Source organism: Cydia strobilella, chromosome 10, assembly GCF_947568885.1.
Source record: "Cydia strobilella chromosome 10, ilCydStro3.1, whole genome shotgun sequence".
Taxonomy (NCBI): Eukaryota; Metazoa; Arthropoda; class Insecta; order Lepidoptera; family Tortricidae; genus Cydia; species Cydia strobilella.
Window position 1 is genome coordinate 6,879,053 of NC_086050.1, and position 18,438 is coordinate 6,897,490.

The 18,438-nt window shown below is 37.3% G+C and overlaps 1 protein-coding gene across 1 annotated transcript in view; it reads right to left on the reverse strand.

Annotated features, from left to right (window-relative positions):
* The window catches only part of LOC134744559 (lysine-specific histone demethylase 1A), a 439,624-nt gene that overhangs the window by 7,491 nt on the left and 413,695 nt on the right, over positions 1-18,438 (reverse strand). Inside the window, exon 11 of the mRNA XM_063678397.1 lies at positions 2,894-3,046. Within this exon, the coding sequence (XP_063534467.1) occupies positions 2,894-3,046 (153 nt within the window). The remainder of the gene's footprint in view (positions 1-2,893; positions 3,047-18,438) is intronic.

Genomic DNA, 18,438 nt, shown 5'->3' on the forward strand with positions numbered 1-18,438 from the left:
AACTGCATATAGAGTACTCCTTTTCTATTAGCTTGCGTGATAAAGTCGTTACTTTTCCACATCTTTTGTATTACAATAGGTTTCTTGGGTAATTTTGTATAATATATCAATTCAATTTCAATTTATTTATTTAATGAAATGATGATAACAGTGATCTTATTGTATAACATTCTTGTACCTATGTATAACAGAATGTCGCAGGGGGAAAGGGGTATTAGTCTTTAGTAATTTATTTTAAGTTTTTTTTTATTGTAGGTATTAAATTTTATGGTTTAGTTAAATAATTCATTTTTTTAATAGCCTGTAGTGTCCCACTGCTGGGCAAAGGCCTCTCCCTTTGATTTCCATGACTCCCGTTGTTGAGCTGTTTCCGGCCAGTTATTAGTGAAGGTGTTCTAAGGCGTCCCGCCATCTCCGCCTGGGCCTGCCACGTCCGCGCTTCTTTTGCGGCATCCACTTGGTGGCTATACTAGCCCACCTATCCGGATGCATGCGGCAGACGTGACCTGCCCAGTCCCACTTCAGCCTAGCGGTCTTCTCCCCTACGTCAGCTATGCCTGTTTTGGAGCGCAGTGTAGTGTTTCGGATGCGATCCATCCTTGTGACACCTAGAATGCTGCGCTCCATTGCTCTCTGGAAAACCTTCAATTTGGACTTCTGACTCTCGGTGAGCGACCATGTTTACCATAATTCATTATAATATTGTCTTCGGTTACCGCGATAGTTACTCATGAAATAAAACTATGAAAACGGATTATATCGCGTATATTGAATTTATAATACATCCCGACCCGTGGTCACCCGTTGACCACGAACGCTGTAAAGAGTTCGAAACGTCGGGATGTATTATAAATTCAATATTATAATTCCCGTTTTCAATAAAGTTCATCTCTCTTAAGGCTAAGTACATAGTTCCAAAAAACTAAGGTTTCCACCAACAAAGAGCTCTTAATTGAGTATGTGGAGAGCGCGTGTTTGCAGGCCAGATCGGGGCTTTCACGCTGATTATGCGGCCTGTAGCGGCGCTTGTTCAAAGGTTGCTGTGATTTTATTACACCGTCAAAATGTATGATGGAGCAGTGTGTCAACATTTCATACCGTTAGTAAGAAATAGGATATTCCAATAAAATGTATATCTTAGAACATGGACAAACGTCCACGCGAGAAGTTTTAACACACTTTTGCTCGCAACGTGGAAGTTATTGAACCGCTTTTAGGCTCATAATCCTAGATATTTAACACGCGTGCTTTTTCATTATATTATAGCATTTGTTAGGTAATGAATGATAATCCGACTGACTTAAGAAGGTAAATGGATGCTAATAATATGTATGGAAACCGAGCCTTCTTAAATTGGTCGAGTAGATTTTACAACGCGGACTGGCGGGCGTCGGCGCCCCGCCGACCGCCTGATGCCGCGGCCCGGCCGGCCCGCCAGCGGCAGGCAGGATGAAAGATATTAAACTTTTACAAACTGTTTTAACAATAAAATTTTGATTAATATGAGTTTTTTTTCCTCGCAAATGTGTTGAAAAACGTCATATGAAAAGCGTGTGCATTGGTCATTACACACATCGCCTTTCTTATTGCGCATAATATTGCCTCATGTGTAATGACTAACGTAGCGCACTTGTATCACAATGTACTATTAGGTAGCTGTCATATTTGCAGATATTTTCATTATATTTCGACTTTTGCTAACAAATTGTGTACCTCTTAAATTTACCTCTCGTGTCGATGTATCTATTCACAAAATAAACAAGTCGAAAGAATAGAGTAATAAAGCAAACAAAGCTTTATATAGTAATATCTAGAACTTGTAATTATTAAAATCTTCCTCATGCATAGATAATTCCTATCGTCTCCTTTGAACTCCATGAAATCGCTCACTTAATTCTCCTCAACCACACGTGCTAGGCAAAAATAGCGCGCACCGCCTCCTAAACGTCTAACTGGCTTTCACAATAGACTCCGCCCGTATGCAAATGTGGCGGACATAGACTGCCTCATAAAGACTCTGCATTGCAAAGCGTTAACGAGGAATCGTGATCACAAAACATAGCTTTTTTTTTACTTCTGAGTTTTTACGATGCGAGATGCACTACACAGTTCTAACTTACACTATTTTTCTGCTGTGAAATATTTGATAATATTGGTAAGTTGCATTTATATTTTGATCAACAATATTGAGGGAAACCTACATACAGGTACCAAATGTGGATGAAACTGAGCGGTTGAGCTTTCATACCACTGAGTGGTGGCCGAGAGTCGTCTTATATGCTTTATCTAATATGTAGGTGATCAGTGACAGCGGAAGAGCCTCCGGCGAGGGAGTGGGGTCGATCGGGCCCGCCGGGTCAACACAGGCCCGACCGTATTTTTGCGCGTCGTCAAAGTAAAATTAACGCGTTAGAATTGCAAATCATTCCGCGACAAAGAAATGACAAGGAGCCGACGGCGCTGTGGATTTTTCTCATAACGCGCATTATCGTGACAATGTGCTCTTGCTTTGTTTTTCGCTTCAATATTGAGGGCGCCGGAGTTCGGTTTTATCGCCCGCAAATGTAAACATAATAACACGGTGGCGCCGGAAGGTAAAGTCGATATCAAGTTGCTTTTCATTCACTGTTCACTTCCACCGACCCAATTTTGGATACACGAGAACTAAATTATAAACACCGAAACTCCGAAGCGTCACCGTAATGAAAAACAGTCCCTACACCAAAAAGTCGAATTAAATAAGGTATTTCATGCGTGCGCTTTATGAGATTGGGAGTTCATAATTTAAACAGATTTATTATTATTGGCTTAGGCACTTTCAATACTGATAGAGTTGGATTGGAATTCGTATTTGACCGCAGAAAGTTTTAACGAGTTTTGCAACTAGCTTTACCCTTGAACACTTGCGGTTGGCTCTGGTTGCGGGGGTTGACCGCCTTGACGCTGACCCCGGGGCCGCCGTACTGGATGTCGGTGACTGCGGTGCCCAGCCTGATGTCCAGGCCTTCGGAGAGAGCCACCGGGACACAGGAGTAACCGTTGCGCACTGAAACAAAAGAAATTCATAGCATTATGCGACTTATCTATAATAGTTATTTACGATACAAGTGCGGAAAAGAGGGAATTCGAAACGAGTGGCGATAAATTAAAACACGACCGCAGGGAGTGTTTTAAATCGACACGAGTTGCGAATTACCTATTCGCACGTGTATCGTACAACGTTTTACAGTACATATGGCCGTTTAAACTTTCGACATATGCACGAAAAGTGCTCTTTTACGCACTAGTGCGAGAAAGTAGCACCATATGTACTGTAAATAATATTACTTTTACAGTGTTTAGGTACCTATAGGGAGATATTTCAGGCAATAAAACAGTTAACTATTACCTAATAAGTAAGGCAGTTATAATACTTATATTTGTGTGACAAGCATCGTAATACGCCAGTGCCTACATTATTATCTTTGAATATAAAATTAGACAGAAGTAAAGTAAGTATAAGCGCTATTCTTTCCCTAATCCCAAGACTTCGTACATCAAGGTTTCTACGTAAAGTAATTGATAAGAGTGCATAAAAACTGGGACCGCAACGCAGCTTTCAATTAAGTTGATAGCGGGGACGTCCTTCTATTGTGCTTTAATAACTTTAAGTGGATTTGTTACTCCAATTAAATTGCCGCGGACTGAGATGAAAGAAGAAATGTAATATTTTGGGAGTATTCCACAAATAAAAAGCTTTCAGGTTTATGACATTTATAGATATTTGGATACATTTACTATCTAATAAATTGTACATATTTCTATTTGAAACTTATATGTATACGTAGATAAAAATTAAATAAACTCAATTATCACATTCGATCTGACTCTCGGCCTTACTGAAATAAAACTTAGTCATAGTCATAGTCATTTATTCATATAACAATATACATTGCGTTTGAATTTCACATTATATCACAATTACAATTTTATAAATAACAATTAAAAATTAAAGTATTACAACTATCTAACATAATAACAATTTGGCTTATAATAAAATAATAAATAATAATTCCCAAGTCTATGTCAATCCATCTAAATTAATTATTCGTTACTATTGATTATGTCATAAAAAAAGAGAAAAAAAAAACGATTCATTAATACTATATTCTACTCTGAGCTGACAAAAACTCATCAACCGAATAAAAGCACTTCTTTAACAAATAAGTTTTGAGACAAAATTTAATTTAGTGACTGTCTTCAAATCGGATGGCAATCTATTTAATAGAGTAACTGCCTGGTAAGCCGAAGAGTGTTTGACCACTTGCAGTTTAGTGGTTATTATTTGTGGTAAGTCCTTCCTTCTGGTTTCCAATCGCTTTTGTCTTTCTTCCACCGTTTCAATGCAGTTAAGGTACTTTATAAGGTCGCTAAGAATCACAAGGTACTTACGAGTAGTTAAGTAGTAGTAGTTGTAGTTAAGTTAGGTTTGGTCTCTTTCTTACCTATACGAACATAAATGTCAAAATAGCAGACAAGGACAAATGACAATAATGTAATCTAAACAAGATAAACAAGGGTGTTTTTGGGCCTTAATACGAGAAACTGTTGTTAAAAAAAGATAAGAACTTTCCACTCACAATTTTGATAATTCTGATAAAAGAAGAAAGTCCTTTATTTTCCTTCCTTCTTTCCCTTCCAGCCCTTTGTATGATATAGGTGGCAAACGAGCAGACGGTAAGCAATTACCGTCGCACATGGACACCCGCAACAGGGTAGAGGGTTGTAGCCTAAGTCTCCAGCCAAGTTACCCATTCGACTATAAAATGAGGACTACATTACGTAACGAAACAAAGTAACGCAGGCTGTAATGTAACGTTAGTGTCACAGCCGTAACGAACTCAAACCCTCTTATTTTAACTATATCTAGAGCTAATCCCGTTATATTGTTACAATAGGTTGCTTAGTTGGAATATTTAGTCTACATACACAATATAAATAAAAACAGTATTTTGAATAAGGTCAAAATCAGTTACACTTAAGGGGCCCATTGATTACCAGTCCGCCGGACAATATCGGCCTGTCAATTTTTTGTTCTAACTGACAGGCTGATATCGTCCGGCGGACTGATAATCAGTGGGCCCCTTTATAGGTACTTAAGTGAGCCTTCGCCTGCAACTTGTTTCACTTATAAATAGAGTTTCCATACCAATTTACAAAACTCATTTCTAAGCAGAGCTTTACAATAGATATTCGAAGAATATAATGTTTCAAATTTAAATCATTCATCGGTAGCTGTACGTTGTCAGACTGTTCTTATTTTTTGGATAGCAGAGTACATTTACATATAATGTTTGCACAGATTCGTTTCTCTGCTCGGCTCCGACTTGCTGCGTGGTACCAGTTACTTGCGTACCCTATGCAATATATTTTTCCCCTCACTAGCTCGGAAAGCCGTCTTTCATCCTTTAAAACAAGCGGGGCAAAACGCATTTTATCCACTAGTGGGGAAAGTAATTTGACCTTAGATGGAGCGTGTTTAAGTAGCTTTCGACAGATAACAAAACGTAAAACGCTCATAATAATGTTTCGTTCGATATTAATTATTATTAAATAAATGGTTTGAGAATTTAATAAAAAAAATACCAAATTTAGCTTTATTTAATGATTTTAAGTCATAAACCTTAAATTCCATAAGAAACATTTGTTTTTTTAAATGATGTTGAATGTACTAATTCTGAACGCACAAGTTGAGTCGATGCAATTTCAAAACGCATTGTCAGAAATGTCAACATTGTCAACAAAAATTTTCTCGCCGACTCCGACACGTAAAAATACAGAGTTTTCTGTTATAATATCGTATTATCGTAAAAAAAATTGGTGATTCCATTGATGAAGATGATCTAACGCGTGTGGATGTTGCACTTTCCTCGCTATAGTGAGGGGAAAAGTTTTGTGTTACTCACGGGTGCAAATGTATTTTACTTCTCGTGTTTCAATTCCACACTCGCGGGTAAAATACAACTTTGCACCCTTGTATAACAAATAACTAGATTACACCTGGAGCTGTGTAGTTCGACATTTACAAATACATTTGCATGTGTTAGTTACCAAGTTACCATACTGTCTAAGAGCTAGTGTACCGCACCTCAGGGCTGTATACGGGTATTTTATCGCGGCTCAGTTTCGGGCTGTTTGCGCTTGCAGCCAGTTGCGACGACAAGTCGCCGTCGTTAAATGGTACATTGTTGGGGCGCGTCCGCTGGGGACAGACAATAGGAATGTGCTGGGGAAAGCTTTTGTGGACTACATGTCACATATTAGCTACATTTAGTGATGCATTGTATGAGACAAAGGTACTCGGGCTTTATTTATTCGTTACTTATTGTATAAATAAGTTTTAAATGTTATTATAATTTGTAGGTTTATTCTTTAAGACATATCAGTAAAATCAATAAAATATAAAAATAATAATATGTGGGATTGTGTAAATATGACACCTAGCCTTCCTGCCCTTGCGTTTGGGGTGTAAGGTGTGCGAAGCGCATCGGTGAAATTGTGGGGTCTTAGTTGAAGAAGAAGGTCACCATGGCCTAACTGCTTGAAGTACGTGGGGCGTTTTTCAAGACTTCATCATGCTATCAATAATGTCATCCGCCGGGCTCTGGTCTTGGTAAAAATTTCTTACGATTTGGAGCCGCACAGATAGCAGGAGGCCTGATGTCCTGACAGTTGGTTCCATGGCAGAAGGGTCGTGCCCCTTGGGGGATGCAACGTGCGTCAGTACATTTTGACCGTCCTACTTGAGTCTCAGTGTCAAGTCCGCTGGGTCAGCCGCGCGGAGTATGTACCTAGCCAAAATTTGGCATGCAAAGTACTCTGCCCTGGGGCCAATATACGACTTTGTGCACTTTGTGTTTGTGTTTGTTTTGTGTAGTGGAGACTGGAGACCTTGGGCTTTGGAGGCCAATTTGTGAGGGATTTGGGTCGGGGCTGAGGGACAGGGGGTACGACCCTCGGCCCGGATCGTACCTGGTCCGACTGACTTCTTTGGCCACTCAGGACGGTAACGCTGCCAGTGTAATGAGGGCATTTAAGCCTCGCGCTATTTGTGAGGGTTAATTTATTTAACTTAAACTATTATTTAAATAATGTAACGAAGCCTGTTGTGTCTACTATTACTAACTCTGTAAGAACAAATTGTCTGAAACCTGTTTAGGGAAAATAGCACATACCCTAAGTTGAGAACTTTAAATTCACTGATTGCGTTGAAAGCCTTCTGCCTAGTTAATTATACCAGATACTTGAGAAAAGGAACGCTTCATTTTCGTTTGACGTCTACAGAAATTGAACAAAAATAAAACGAAATCAATTTTTACCGACAAAAGCTTTGAGATAAGCGAGACCATTTTCAAAGAACTTTTAAATTATTTTAATAGAACCTTGTATCAAAATAATGTTAAATTTTCGCTTTAACTTATGACATTATTTTTACGCTAGGCATATTAGCACTATTTCTTTAAGGAGGTAAAAGTGATAAAACTACCGTCGCCGTGCCTTTTTGACATATGATTAAATCTTATGGGTTTACTATAGGACAGTGGATCAGATGTATGTAATGCAGTGCAATCAAGAGTTTAATAATACAGTATTTGACATGCCACATATAACTTATGGATTTACTATGGAGTAGTTGATCAAATGTAGGTAATAACCATCTTACTGATCTAACTAATGCAGTGCAGTGCATTCAAAGAACTCCATCCACTGTCCAACTATTTAGACAGCAATAAATAAGCTCGTTCACGGTCGTTAGTAGCATTCGATTCGGTCCAATCCGTTTGGTTAATTAAGGCATATACTCCTGTCTACTGTGATCACGACAGGTACTTAACTTCGCTACCTGATGGACCAGTTAACTTTGATCTCTAAAAACAAAAAAGCTGGAATTCTAATTTACTTTTAGGAAGCAAACATTTAATATCCAAAGTTATAGAGATAGATAATCATAACATATCTTTTTTATTTAATAAGCCCCTCGAAATTCTACAGTCCTGAGGATTTGTCCTTAAGATTTATCGTTGTTTATCGCTTGAAAAGTTTTTTTATTCAGTGTGATCAATTTGGCAAAAGCCCTCGGGCTCTCTTGACTTCCACTCCACCGAGAACGGCCTATTTTTCAACTAGCATCATTTTTACCTTCGCACAACATGTCTAATGTCTATACTAACAGCATTTAATATGAACAAAAAGCTCTGAATAAGATGTCTACAAACAAATTATCTAATGATTGCTGAAGATTATTTTATTTCAACTTCGAAAGCATAAGAGTCACCATGTTTACAACTATACAACTTAAAGCAACTAAGTTCGGTGCTTGTAGAATTTTGTTCTTTTGTGTAAATTATCTGGGACTTCAAAAATAATTATTGAGTTATTTAGACCAAATTAATGTTTAGCGAAACTACTGGCAAACGAATTTTTAAACCAGGACAGAAAGACTGCATTCAAATTTGCATTATTCAACATCAACTTCAGACTGAAATTATTACTTAAAAGACTAGTTTAAAGAAACACAGTCATGCAAAAGCTCATTAAAAAAGTATATTATACATAATATAACAATTTTTCAAAATATAATTAAGAACAGCTACATATAATTATGCCTAATAGTTTTTCTAAGTTACAGCCTGGATGTAATTACAAATGCTTAATTACCATTAATCATGTAATCGTTAACTAAGGTTGTAAATAACAGGAGCGAAAGAAATGCAGAAAAATATGATTTTGGTTGGCGAACTAAAGTCTAAACACGGTAATTTAACTACCTTACGAACTCCGTCAATTTAAACCGTTAATTCAATTCGCATTTTTATTGACTTACCCCTAACAAGCCCGAAACTATAAACCTGTGCATAAACTCGATCATTAAAAAATATGACTTCCTGAGGCCCACTCAGTAAAAAACTTAAAACGCAAATAATAGCTATTACCGTGTACGCAATGAAAGCGCGTACTACGCATTCATCCTGGCTAGGCTAGCAGAAACGGACACATTCTCAAATACGAGTATAAAGCACTAGAAGAGTTACGCCTTTCCTTGCGAAAAAGCTTTGAATGAATGAATGAATAATATTTATTTCAGGACAAGTTCCATATTATGACATACAATTACAATTAAAAATAATAGGTACAATTACATATCAACAAATGCCAAAGCCAAAGCAAAAGCTTTGCTAAAGTGCACCAGAATTCGAGAACGTGTCATTCAAATCGGTTGCCGAGATAATAAGATTTGATCGCTCGTAAAAACCAGTAAAAGAGCGCTTCGAAACTGTGTAATCTGTGTACAGTTGTTTTAAGGTGGTTCGATTTTCATACAAAATTCAATCTGCTTTAATTAAGGCACTACACACTATTACTACATAAATATTTGCTCATTTATCTACTTTCGAATATTCGTTTGCGCTAAATTAATAGAAAAACTTTGTTTCATACAGAAATCATACATAAATCAACGTAATTTTTTCATCAATTTTACGTATGTGTGTGTCACAAATGTCGTGTACAAATACGTTGCGTGCGGCGTTGCCACTCTATGACGTTGGCGACGTTGCCTGGCCGACCTGGCAGGATTTGCAGTGCCGTCATGTTTAGTGCATTTTTATTTGACAGTGTTGACACTGACACATAGAGTCATGTTTATTGTGCCATCAATTTGTTTGTATAAATTGAAAATGATAGCAACGTCTAAATCAAGTTACAAAAATCATCGGTGTTCTGGTCCGCGAAAATCCAGAAAAATTCAGACTCAATTGAAGCGGAATTCATGATGGTGAAGTTTCGTAAGGTAGGTACAGTTTCATTCCTTCATTGTACATTGTAATTTTCTCGTGCCGATCTTTTTAGAAAATAATTCTCACTTCTTCCGTAATGGTAGATATAAGCAGTGAACAATACCTATATAATGTAATTGTTACTGTTTTGGTTGCCGAATAGTCAATGTGTCACTAACTCTAGGTTTTTTTAGGTATTGTGCAAAATGAAGAGGCATTCTTGGAAATAAAATGTTTTCCTTCATTAGCCAGAAAAAATCAGGACATCCTCACTGCAATAAAGTAAAATAAAACATTTCCTGGGGATGAAAATTATGGAATTTTGTCTATGAATGAAAAACACAATTATTACTAGGTAAGTAAATGATAACTTTATTAGAATCCATATTGTTGCATCATCTTTCTTTATAACATTAGAGATTTTGTGCTATCATGATATTATTTTTCTTTCATGTACAGGGACAACTACGGATAACAAATATGAAAAAATGTTATTTCATTTGTTGTGTGAATCCATCTACACCAACAAGACATCCACTGCTGGACATAGGCCTCCCCAGGGATCTCCACAACGACTGGTCTTGCAAGGCCGGCCAAAATATCGAGAAATAAATAATATAAATAAACATGATAAATATCCCGTTTTCTATAATAGTTATAATTAGAAGGCCATGCAATGTTGTTACTCTCTGTACCTACTTGAATCCAAAAAAAAATATAAAAAAAGTTTTAATTTTATTTTACAATTACTACTTTATTATTAGTACATTACGATACAAGTGCGAAAAGTAGGAAATTGGCAACGAGTGGCGATAAATTGAAACACGACCGAAGGAAGTGTTTTAATCGACACGAGTTGCGAATTACCTTTTCGCACGTGTATTGTACAACGTTTTACAGTACATAATTATGGCCCTTTACATTTTCGACATATGCACGTATTGTACTAATTACCGCACTAGGGCGGTAACGTATATGTAGCACCATATGTACTAAAAAGTATTTTACAGTACATATGGTGCAACTTTCTCGCCCTAGTGCGTAAAGAGCACTTTTCATGCATATGTCGAAAGTTTAAAGGGCCATATGTACTGTAAAACGTTGTACGATACACGTGCGAATAGGTAATTCGCAACTCGTGTCGATTTAAAACACTCTGCGGTCGTGTTTTAATCTGTCGCCACTCGTTTCGAATTTTCTCTTTTCCGCACTTGTATCGTAAATAACTATTTCAAACTGCAAGGGTACGATGATAGATCTCAATTCAATATAATTTTGCAACATTTGGCATTATTAGGTTATAAATTGTATGGAGATGAAATCTATCATCGTATCCAGTTTGAAAAATACTATAGAGGCTGGGCAGTAAGGGATTGCTTTACTTGTAGAACTATATTTAGCGCTTTAAAAAAAACTGATACCTGACACTTACAAACCTGGACTTCCTTGGGCTAGTGCTACTAAGAATCGTCAGTATTCTCCATCCTTTCTGAGTTGGAAGAACCCAAAAAGGTGAGATTTGTGAAAGTCAGGTTTTCAATACCTTGAGCTAGTGCTACTAAGAATCGTCAGTATTCTCCATCCTTTCTGAGTTGGAAGAACCCAAAAAGGTGAGATTTGTGAAAGTCAGGTTTTCAATATATGTGGCGTTTTCAACCAAACGGGTACCTACTTATTGTTGTCATATTTCCATAAAGCTTCAAAATGAAATCAACCTAATCGACAACCGACAATGTGGTACCTTTTAGTTCAAAACGTCACATATTTTTATAAAACGTTTTAAACAAATTTATTAATAATACTGAATATCTGGTAGAAAAAGAAAATATAAGTAAAAACTCAAAAATGCTCGTTTTCCCAGAGATAAGACCTAGCTAGATCGAACCCCTTACACCAAATTTCATCGAAATCGTTAGAACCGTTTCCGATATCACTGAAATATATTTCGGTTATATCGGAATCGGACAAGAATTCGAAGAATAAAAGGTATAAGAAACATAAGATAACACAAAAAGGACAAAAAAGTACCCCTGACGTACCAGTCTCGAACCCGAATCCTCTTGCACGTATTTCCACGAACATACCGCAACGCCATTGCAGCATACTTACATTGCATGAAATTGTCTACTACAAGCATCACGGAAACACTGTTTGCATGTGTGAGTAATAGTAGGAAATAGCATGACAGAAACACTCTGTCGACTTTAAAAGTGTTTTTTGCACTAATGAAGTATTCAATGTTTATTATAATAGTTCAATATTTATGTAAAGAGTGCGCTAAACATACTTTTAAGTATACAGATACCAACACTATTCCACAAAAAAATTAAACCTGAAAATTTGCGAAAGTGACGCCATCTAGCGGGGTTTAAGCTTTGGGTAACCTAGTCGAACCACCTTAAGATCCCAGCGGTCAAGCACGATTTGTTCACCCCAAAAATAATTCACAAGCGTTCGCAAATCCGATGAGAATGCACAGCCAGGCCAATCAACATACAAGTCGCATTAACAAGACGTCTGGTTTACCGAAAGACCTGCCAATTTACCGTCCACCTGCGCGGTGCCGTAACGTAACAATGTACCGTTTAGAATCACCGCAAATGCTAGGCTTTCAAGTCAATGTGGCGATTTCAACATGTGGAAATTCGAAGTCCTGCTCCTATTTCTATAAAAGCTTGCCTAAGATATGAGTAATAGTATTCCGGGTGATGAGAGGGGTAAAATAGATATGAGGGGTAAAACATAATATTTTATTTTATTCATTTTGCCGTTTCCTGTGTAAAGTCAATGGAAAATTCTTGAGAGGTCGCCGCGTAAAGCAGGCTAGTTAAATAACATGTATAATAGGCGAGACCAAGGGGAGTTGACAGAAATTTTACTTTTTCGGTCATAACTCTGTTGTATTAGAAACTAGATTGACGAAGTCTGTATCATCTGATAGCAAATTTCATAACCACTTACTACCCTAAACAGAAACACCATAATGTAGTTGGAACTATTTAAGAAACATTTGTTTTCTGCATCAATCCGATCTGTTTTAACTCATTAGGATGAGAAATAGGGGTGAAGGGGTGTCCGACTAAGGGTTGCAGGAATAACACACGTCCGTTCGTTGCAATATTTAATCGAGACAAAGGAATCTATATCTACCTACTTTATGTGTTACCTATATTTTTGGCTAAGTACCCACATACATCACACCTCCCCACTTAATCATGAAGTAATATTAATTTATACATTATTACTACAGTACTTTAAACTAATTATAACTAATCTATCTCTAGTCTAAGTCTACGACTTGGCAACGGCCTCAGCGTCATCGGCGATCGCGCTGGTGGACGAGGATGTGGGGAAGGATTAGCTGTAACGTCTACATCTGACGTTTTATTAGGTACTACCTCCCCCCTTACTGTCTCTGTCTCTACCTCACCCCGATCCACCGAACCACCAGGTTGTACCTCGTCTCTCTCTAATTGTTCAGCCTGCTCATCCCCGTCGGCCCCCCGGTCCGTAGGACACGGAATGCTCGACAAAGCTGATGATCTGCGCCTGATTTGGTCTACATGTCTAACTAGAAGTCTCCCGTCTCCGCTATCCAGGGTATACCGACGTGAACCCTCCTTGCCTACAACAGTACCTTTGATCCATTTATCGGCACCAGTATAATTACGCGCCCAAACGGTATCTCCCGTTACCAAGTTTCGCTCCGCGGTCGCGCTCTGAGCGGCCTGCACCTGGTGGCGCTGCGCGTCACGGACCCGGTCTTCCAGCCCACGATCACTACGTAATAAGTCTAACCTCGAGTTTAAATTCCGTTTTTGTAGAAGCATCGCTGGGGTTTCTCCTGTGGTACTATGAACGCTATTCCTATATGCTAGCAAGTAAGTTTGTAAGGCGACGTCTACATCTAGCCCGTCCCTAAACGATTTCTTTATCGCCCGTTTACACAACTTTACTGCTTGTTCTGCAGCTCCATTGGACGCCGGGTGGTACGCGGGTGAAAATGCCTGTTCAATGCCGTTTTGCGTTAAGAATTGTTTGAACTCTGCGCTTGTAAAAGGCGGTCCTTGATCTGAAACTACGACTGACGGTAGCCCAAAGCGAGCGAAAGTCGCCCTAAGTTCCCTAATTACGGCGGACGAGTTTGTACGTGACATCTCAAACACCTCAATCCATTTAGAGGTCGAATCAATTAGAATTAAATAGGTCCTACTTTTATATTGCAAAAAATCTACGTGAATCCTAGTCCAGGGCTTCGTAGCATACTTCCATGGACTGGGCGTAGCCCGTGGCGGTGCGACCGCCTCCGCTGCACACGTCTCGCAACCTCTACACAACGCCTCCACCTCCGCGTCTATGTGTACTGAGAAATAGGGGTGAAGGGGTGTCCGACTAAGGGTTGCAGGAATAACACACGTCCGTTCGTTGCAATATTTAATCGAGACAAAGGAATCTATATCTACCTACTTTATGTGTTACCTATATTTTTGGCTAAGTACCCACATACATCACATAGGAGAGTAACTTAAACAGGTGCTGAGGTAAGTTGACACAAATCTATAATTAATATTTAAACAATATATAGCAAACAAGTGTCAGTAAAATATTTTAACCGGTAAACGCCAGCTCGATTTAGAATTTTAGTTTTCAATTCCGTCTTTTAGCTAGTTATAATTTTAAAAAGAAAAATATGCTACGTTAATCAGTATTTTTGTTGAGTAAACTAGTTGTTAGTGACTGAAGCATTATGAAATACACGTATTTTCCAATAAGCTTTCAATTGGTATACAGTTTTAAAATAAAATTGAAAAATATGATTTTTTTGAGAATAGCTACAAACATTTAAAATAAGTTTCAGTTAAAAAAAATCATTGTGATTTGTGACACAGCTTATTCATAGAATGTTGCAAAATAAAACTACAAACAATTAAACTACATTAAACACCTTAAAATAAGTGAAACCTGCAAGGTCACACACAACAATGGGACAAATAAAATTAACATTTTTATTTTTTTAATAAAATCCACTTTTACCAAAAAGTGAAATTGTTGCCATTGCCGTATTAAGGGCAGCAGCATGATGAAGAATTTAAAATTCCTGCACACAATGCCAACCTCGCGATTTGCATAGCCCTGTGTGATGCGAATTGGGAATAAAATTAAACTTAGGTCATTACTTTTGTAGATAAGCCTGTTTATGCTGAGGCAGTGTGCTCAAATTAACGACCGTCGAATTTAATTCAGGAATCGGCCATTAACACAACACGGGGGGAAATATTCGGCAATTCGTTCCCGAAAGAACATTAACTTAAGCGTAATTTAAATAATTTTACGTGGCGGTGAGCACAAACAGCTGTAATTAAAGGTATATTTTGCGAATGTACTAATAATAAATTACGCAGGCCACGCTTAGTGGACAAGATTAATGTAGCGAAAAAACGTTGGAGCGATACGTGTTGCATGCCTAAAGAGTTCTTGTCTCAACGTTCCACTAGTAAATTGTCCTACTCATACCTATTACTAGAATTAACATAAAACGGCTCAAAGTTTCATGACCCAAAACTTCAAAAATAAAATCTTGCGGGTCTATGTTCGGTAATTTACGAGTAGTACCTAATTGTACAGCCAGAACAACAGAATACATGTTTTAATAAAAAAGGTTTATAGTCTCAGTGAAATTTTAAACTGAGAATTATGAAACAAAAGCCGTGAATAAAATAATTTTAAATGGATGAACTGAAACAATACACTCTGGTGCGCCTTCACGATGAGAAATTAACAATTGAATTGACAAACATAACAATTGGATTCGAGCCTCCATTCGATTGCTAATTACTCAAACAGTCAATGAAAAACTACGGCGTATTTTAAAATTTAATTATTAATTTTTCACATCCTTTCAACAGACTATTTAATAACGTCATTTAATTAACTGCAATAATTATTTATGCGATTTCAGTTTACCATATAATTTAAAAGTAAAGTATTATTTAAATTAATTTTCTTGGTAATATTTTACTCTTGTCGAGATCAAACTATTATAGACATTTCATAGTAAATATTGATTATGCAAACCAAACCGTTCTTTTATTGTATAATTCGATCATTATTGTGAGTTTATGAGTTTGATCGTGGCTATAATCTCTAAACGCTAATGTAGCTCTCCATAGCCACCGGACTTTAGTACTTAATGAGTTGACATACGATCTTTGTAATGTTATACTTAGGTCGATATTATACATAGGAAAACGATTTGTCAATAACTGGCGGTCTAGTTTACGATGCTGCTCGGTTACACGATAATTCACATTTCACCAAAACTTCTCAGATCGTGCAGCCTAACATTTAATCGTTTGATTTTATGATCATCAAAACAAGTCAGAAGTCAGTTATTGCCATAACACTTAAATTTTTTTTTAGCTGCGATGCGATATTTCACTTGAGTCTAAAACAGTTACATTGGTGTTTTTATTTCTAAAGACATCACAAAAACAGCTGCAAATTAAAGTTTTGTCCACATTCAACTTACATCAATTCTTGGATGTAATCAATTAAATAATTATGACCCATCTGGTTTTTTGGGAAGCTTGAGACAAATTTATTAAGCTGTCAATTAATATCTTGATACACCTTAATATAAAATGTAATGTGTTAATCAGCGCTTTATAATGATTACAAAATCAAATGCCATGCTACACTGTCATTTTACGTTGAGTTGGGCTCGTGCCAACGATTAGGGTTTGAAGCGACGGCTGGCCGACAAAGAACAAGAAATTTTTACAACCCAAATGACTAATAAAATTGATATTTTTATAAAACTTTATTTGAATCTAATGTTACTACATATTACTAAGTTTTCGCTAAGTTTACATAAATTTAAAATACTCTGCGTATACGCCTATTTCAAACAATACGAAGTATATTTTATTTGCCAGCTGATTGTATTATTACCACAGAACTATATCAAGATAGAAGTAAAGAGCTCGGCAAATTGTAAGGAGACCGAGCGTACACATTTTGCGTAGGTACTTTGACGTCACGAGCGTTATTTAGTGATGAGAAACATAAGCCGCGTGAAACGATTCAAAAGCATCGATTCACAGATCGATTAGAAAACGGTATCGATTTTAAAATATCGATAAGAACCGACAGAGGAAATGATAATTCACGTTGACGATTCAACGGAGCCACGCCGTTCTATTGCCAAAATAGTGTTTAGTTTTTAAGTTTATGAAATTTATATGTATGTTAGTCTATAAGGTATATGTAATATGGGCCTTGTTGCCCGAATTAAATTAAATTTTAAAATAAAAATTACAGAACTATATCAAGATAAAAGGAAAGAGTTCAGCAATTTGTAGAGAGACCGAGCGTGTAACATTTTGCGTAGGAAACCATTTTTTACGACCAGTTGCTTCAATCCATTTATTTTTAATATTAGGATCATTCGGAAAACTAAAACAAAATTGCAATATACCTATAGAAGTAACCATAACCTGTTTGTTAATAATATTTGCTTTGCACTACGTACATTATATAGCTGCATAATAATATAAGAACGTAATTATCATTTCGTCTATTTTCAAAATCGATTTTAATAATCGAGTAAATAAATAGCAGTGTACAGCACTATTCTTACTTTTGACAGAAAAAATGAGAAATCGACCTTGAACGTGACTCGACAGTGCTCGACAGTTTGAATAGCTTATTTTTACATAGCTGGTTTTGAACGCACGCCAAGTCTGGCTCGTCAAATTCAAGCTGCAATGGAAAGAGCGTTGGCACACAATCGCCCGCTACTGTTTTGATGAAAATAATAAAATAAATAGTTTTTTAATCAATAACAGATATTTAAGGACAAATTGTACTTACCAAGGAAAGGAAATACCTCCATTAACAGCTCCAACTTTATTGGTAGTGTTTGAACAGTTATTTAATTATTGCGCAAGAAACCATTTTGTTTTTAAAACCTGACGTCGCAAGCAGACATCGATCGGGAGCAGACTGAACTGAAGTTCGCGGCGAGCAATTGAGCCACCGGGTCGTAGTTTCGCCACGCGAGATACATACACTCTTTTCTTCTATCTTGATATAGGTCTGTGATTATTACATTCTTTAAAAAAGAAATGGTTTTGTTACATACAATTTAGGCTAATCGATTTATGTTTGATGAGGGTCTATGAGGTCGTATGAGCTCGGAGTACGGAAAGGGCACTACAACTTGGCCCATTATTCGGATAGACACGCTCCGACGCCTTTTAGCCCTTTGACGTGGAAAGGCCCCATTAGCATTGAGCGGCTTGTTGATCTCGCCTGTTAATTGCTGCCCTCCACTTTAACTAGCAGCCTGTCTAGTTAGGCTTGACAATCCCTAATAAGATGATGAGCCGCTCATAAAACCGAATGAGCAACAAAATTCGTTTCCAATAAAACAAACAGTAAAATTTCAGACACATTGGATTTAATCAGCATCAACAAAGAATTCGCGGGGAAAGATATTCAAATGAAGAACGAGCTCGATTCACGACAAGGATGAAGCTTGGAATCAAGGCAGCGGAATCGCCGAATAAAACTGTTGATTACGTACCGTGCAAAGTTACGCTCCGCAGATTGGAATTTTATT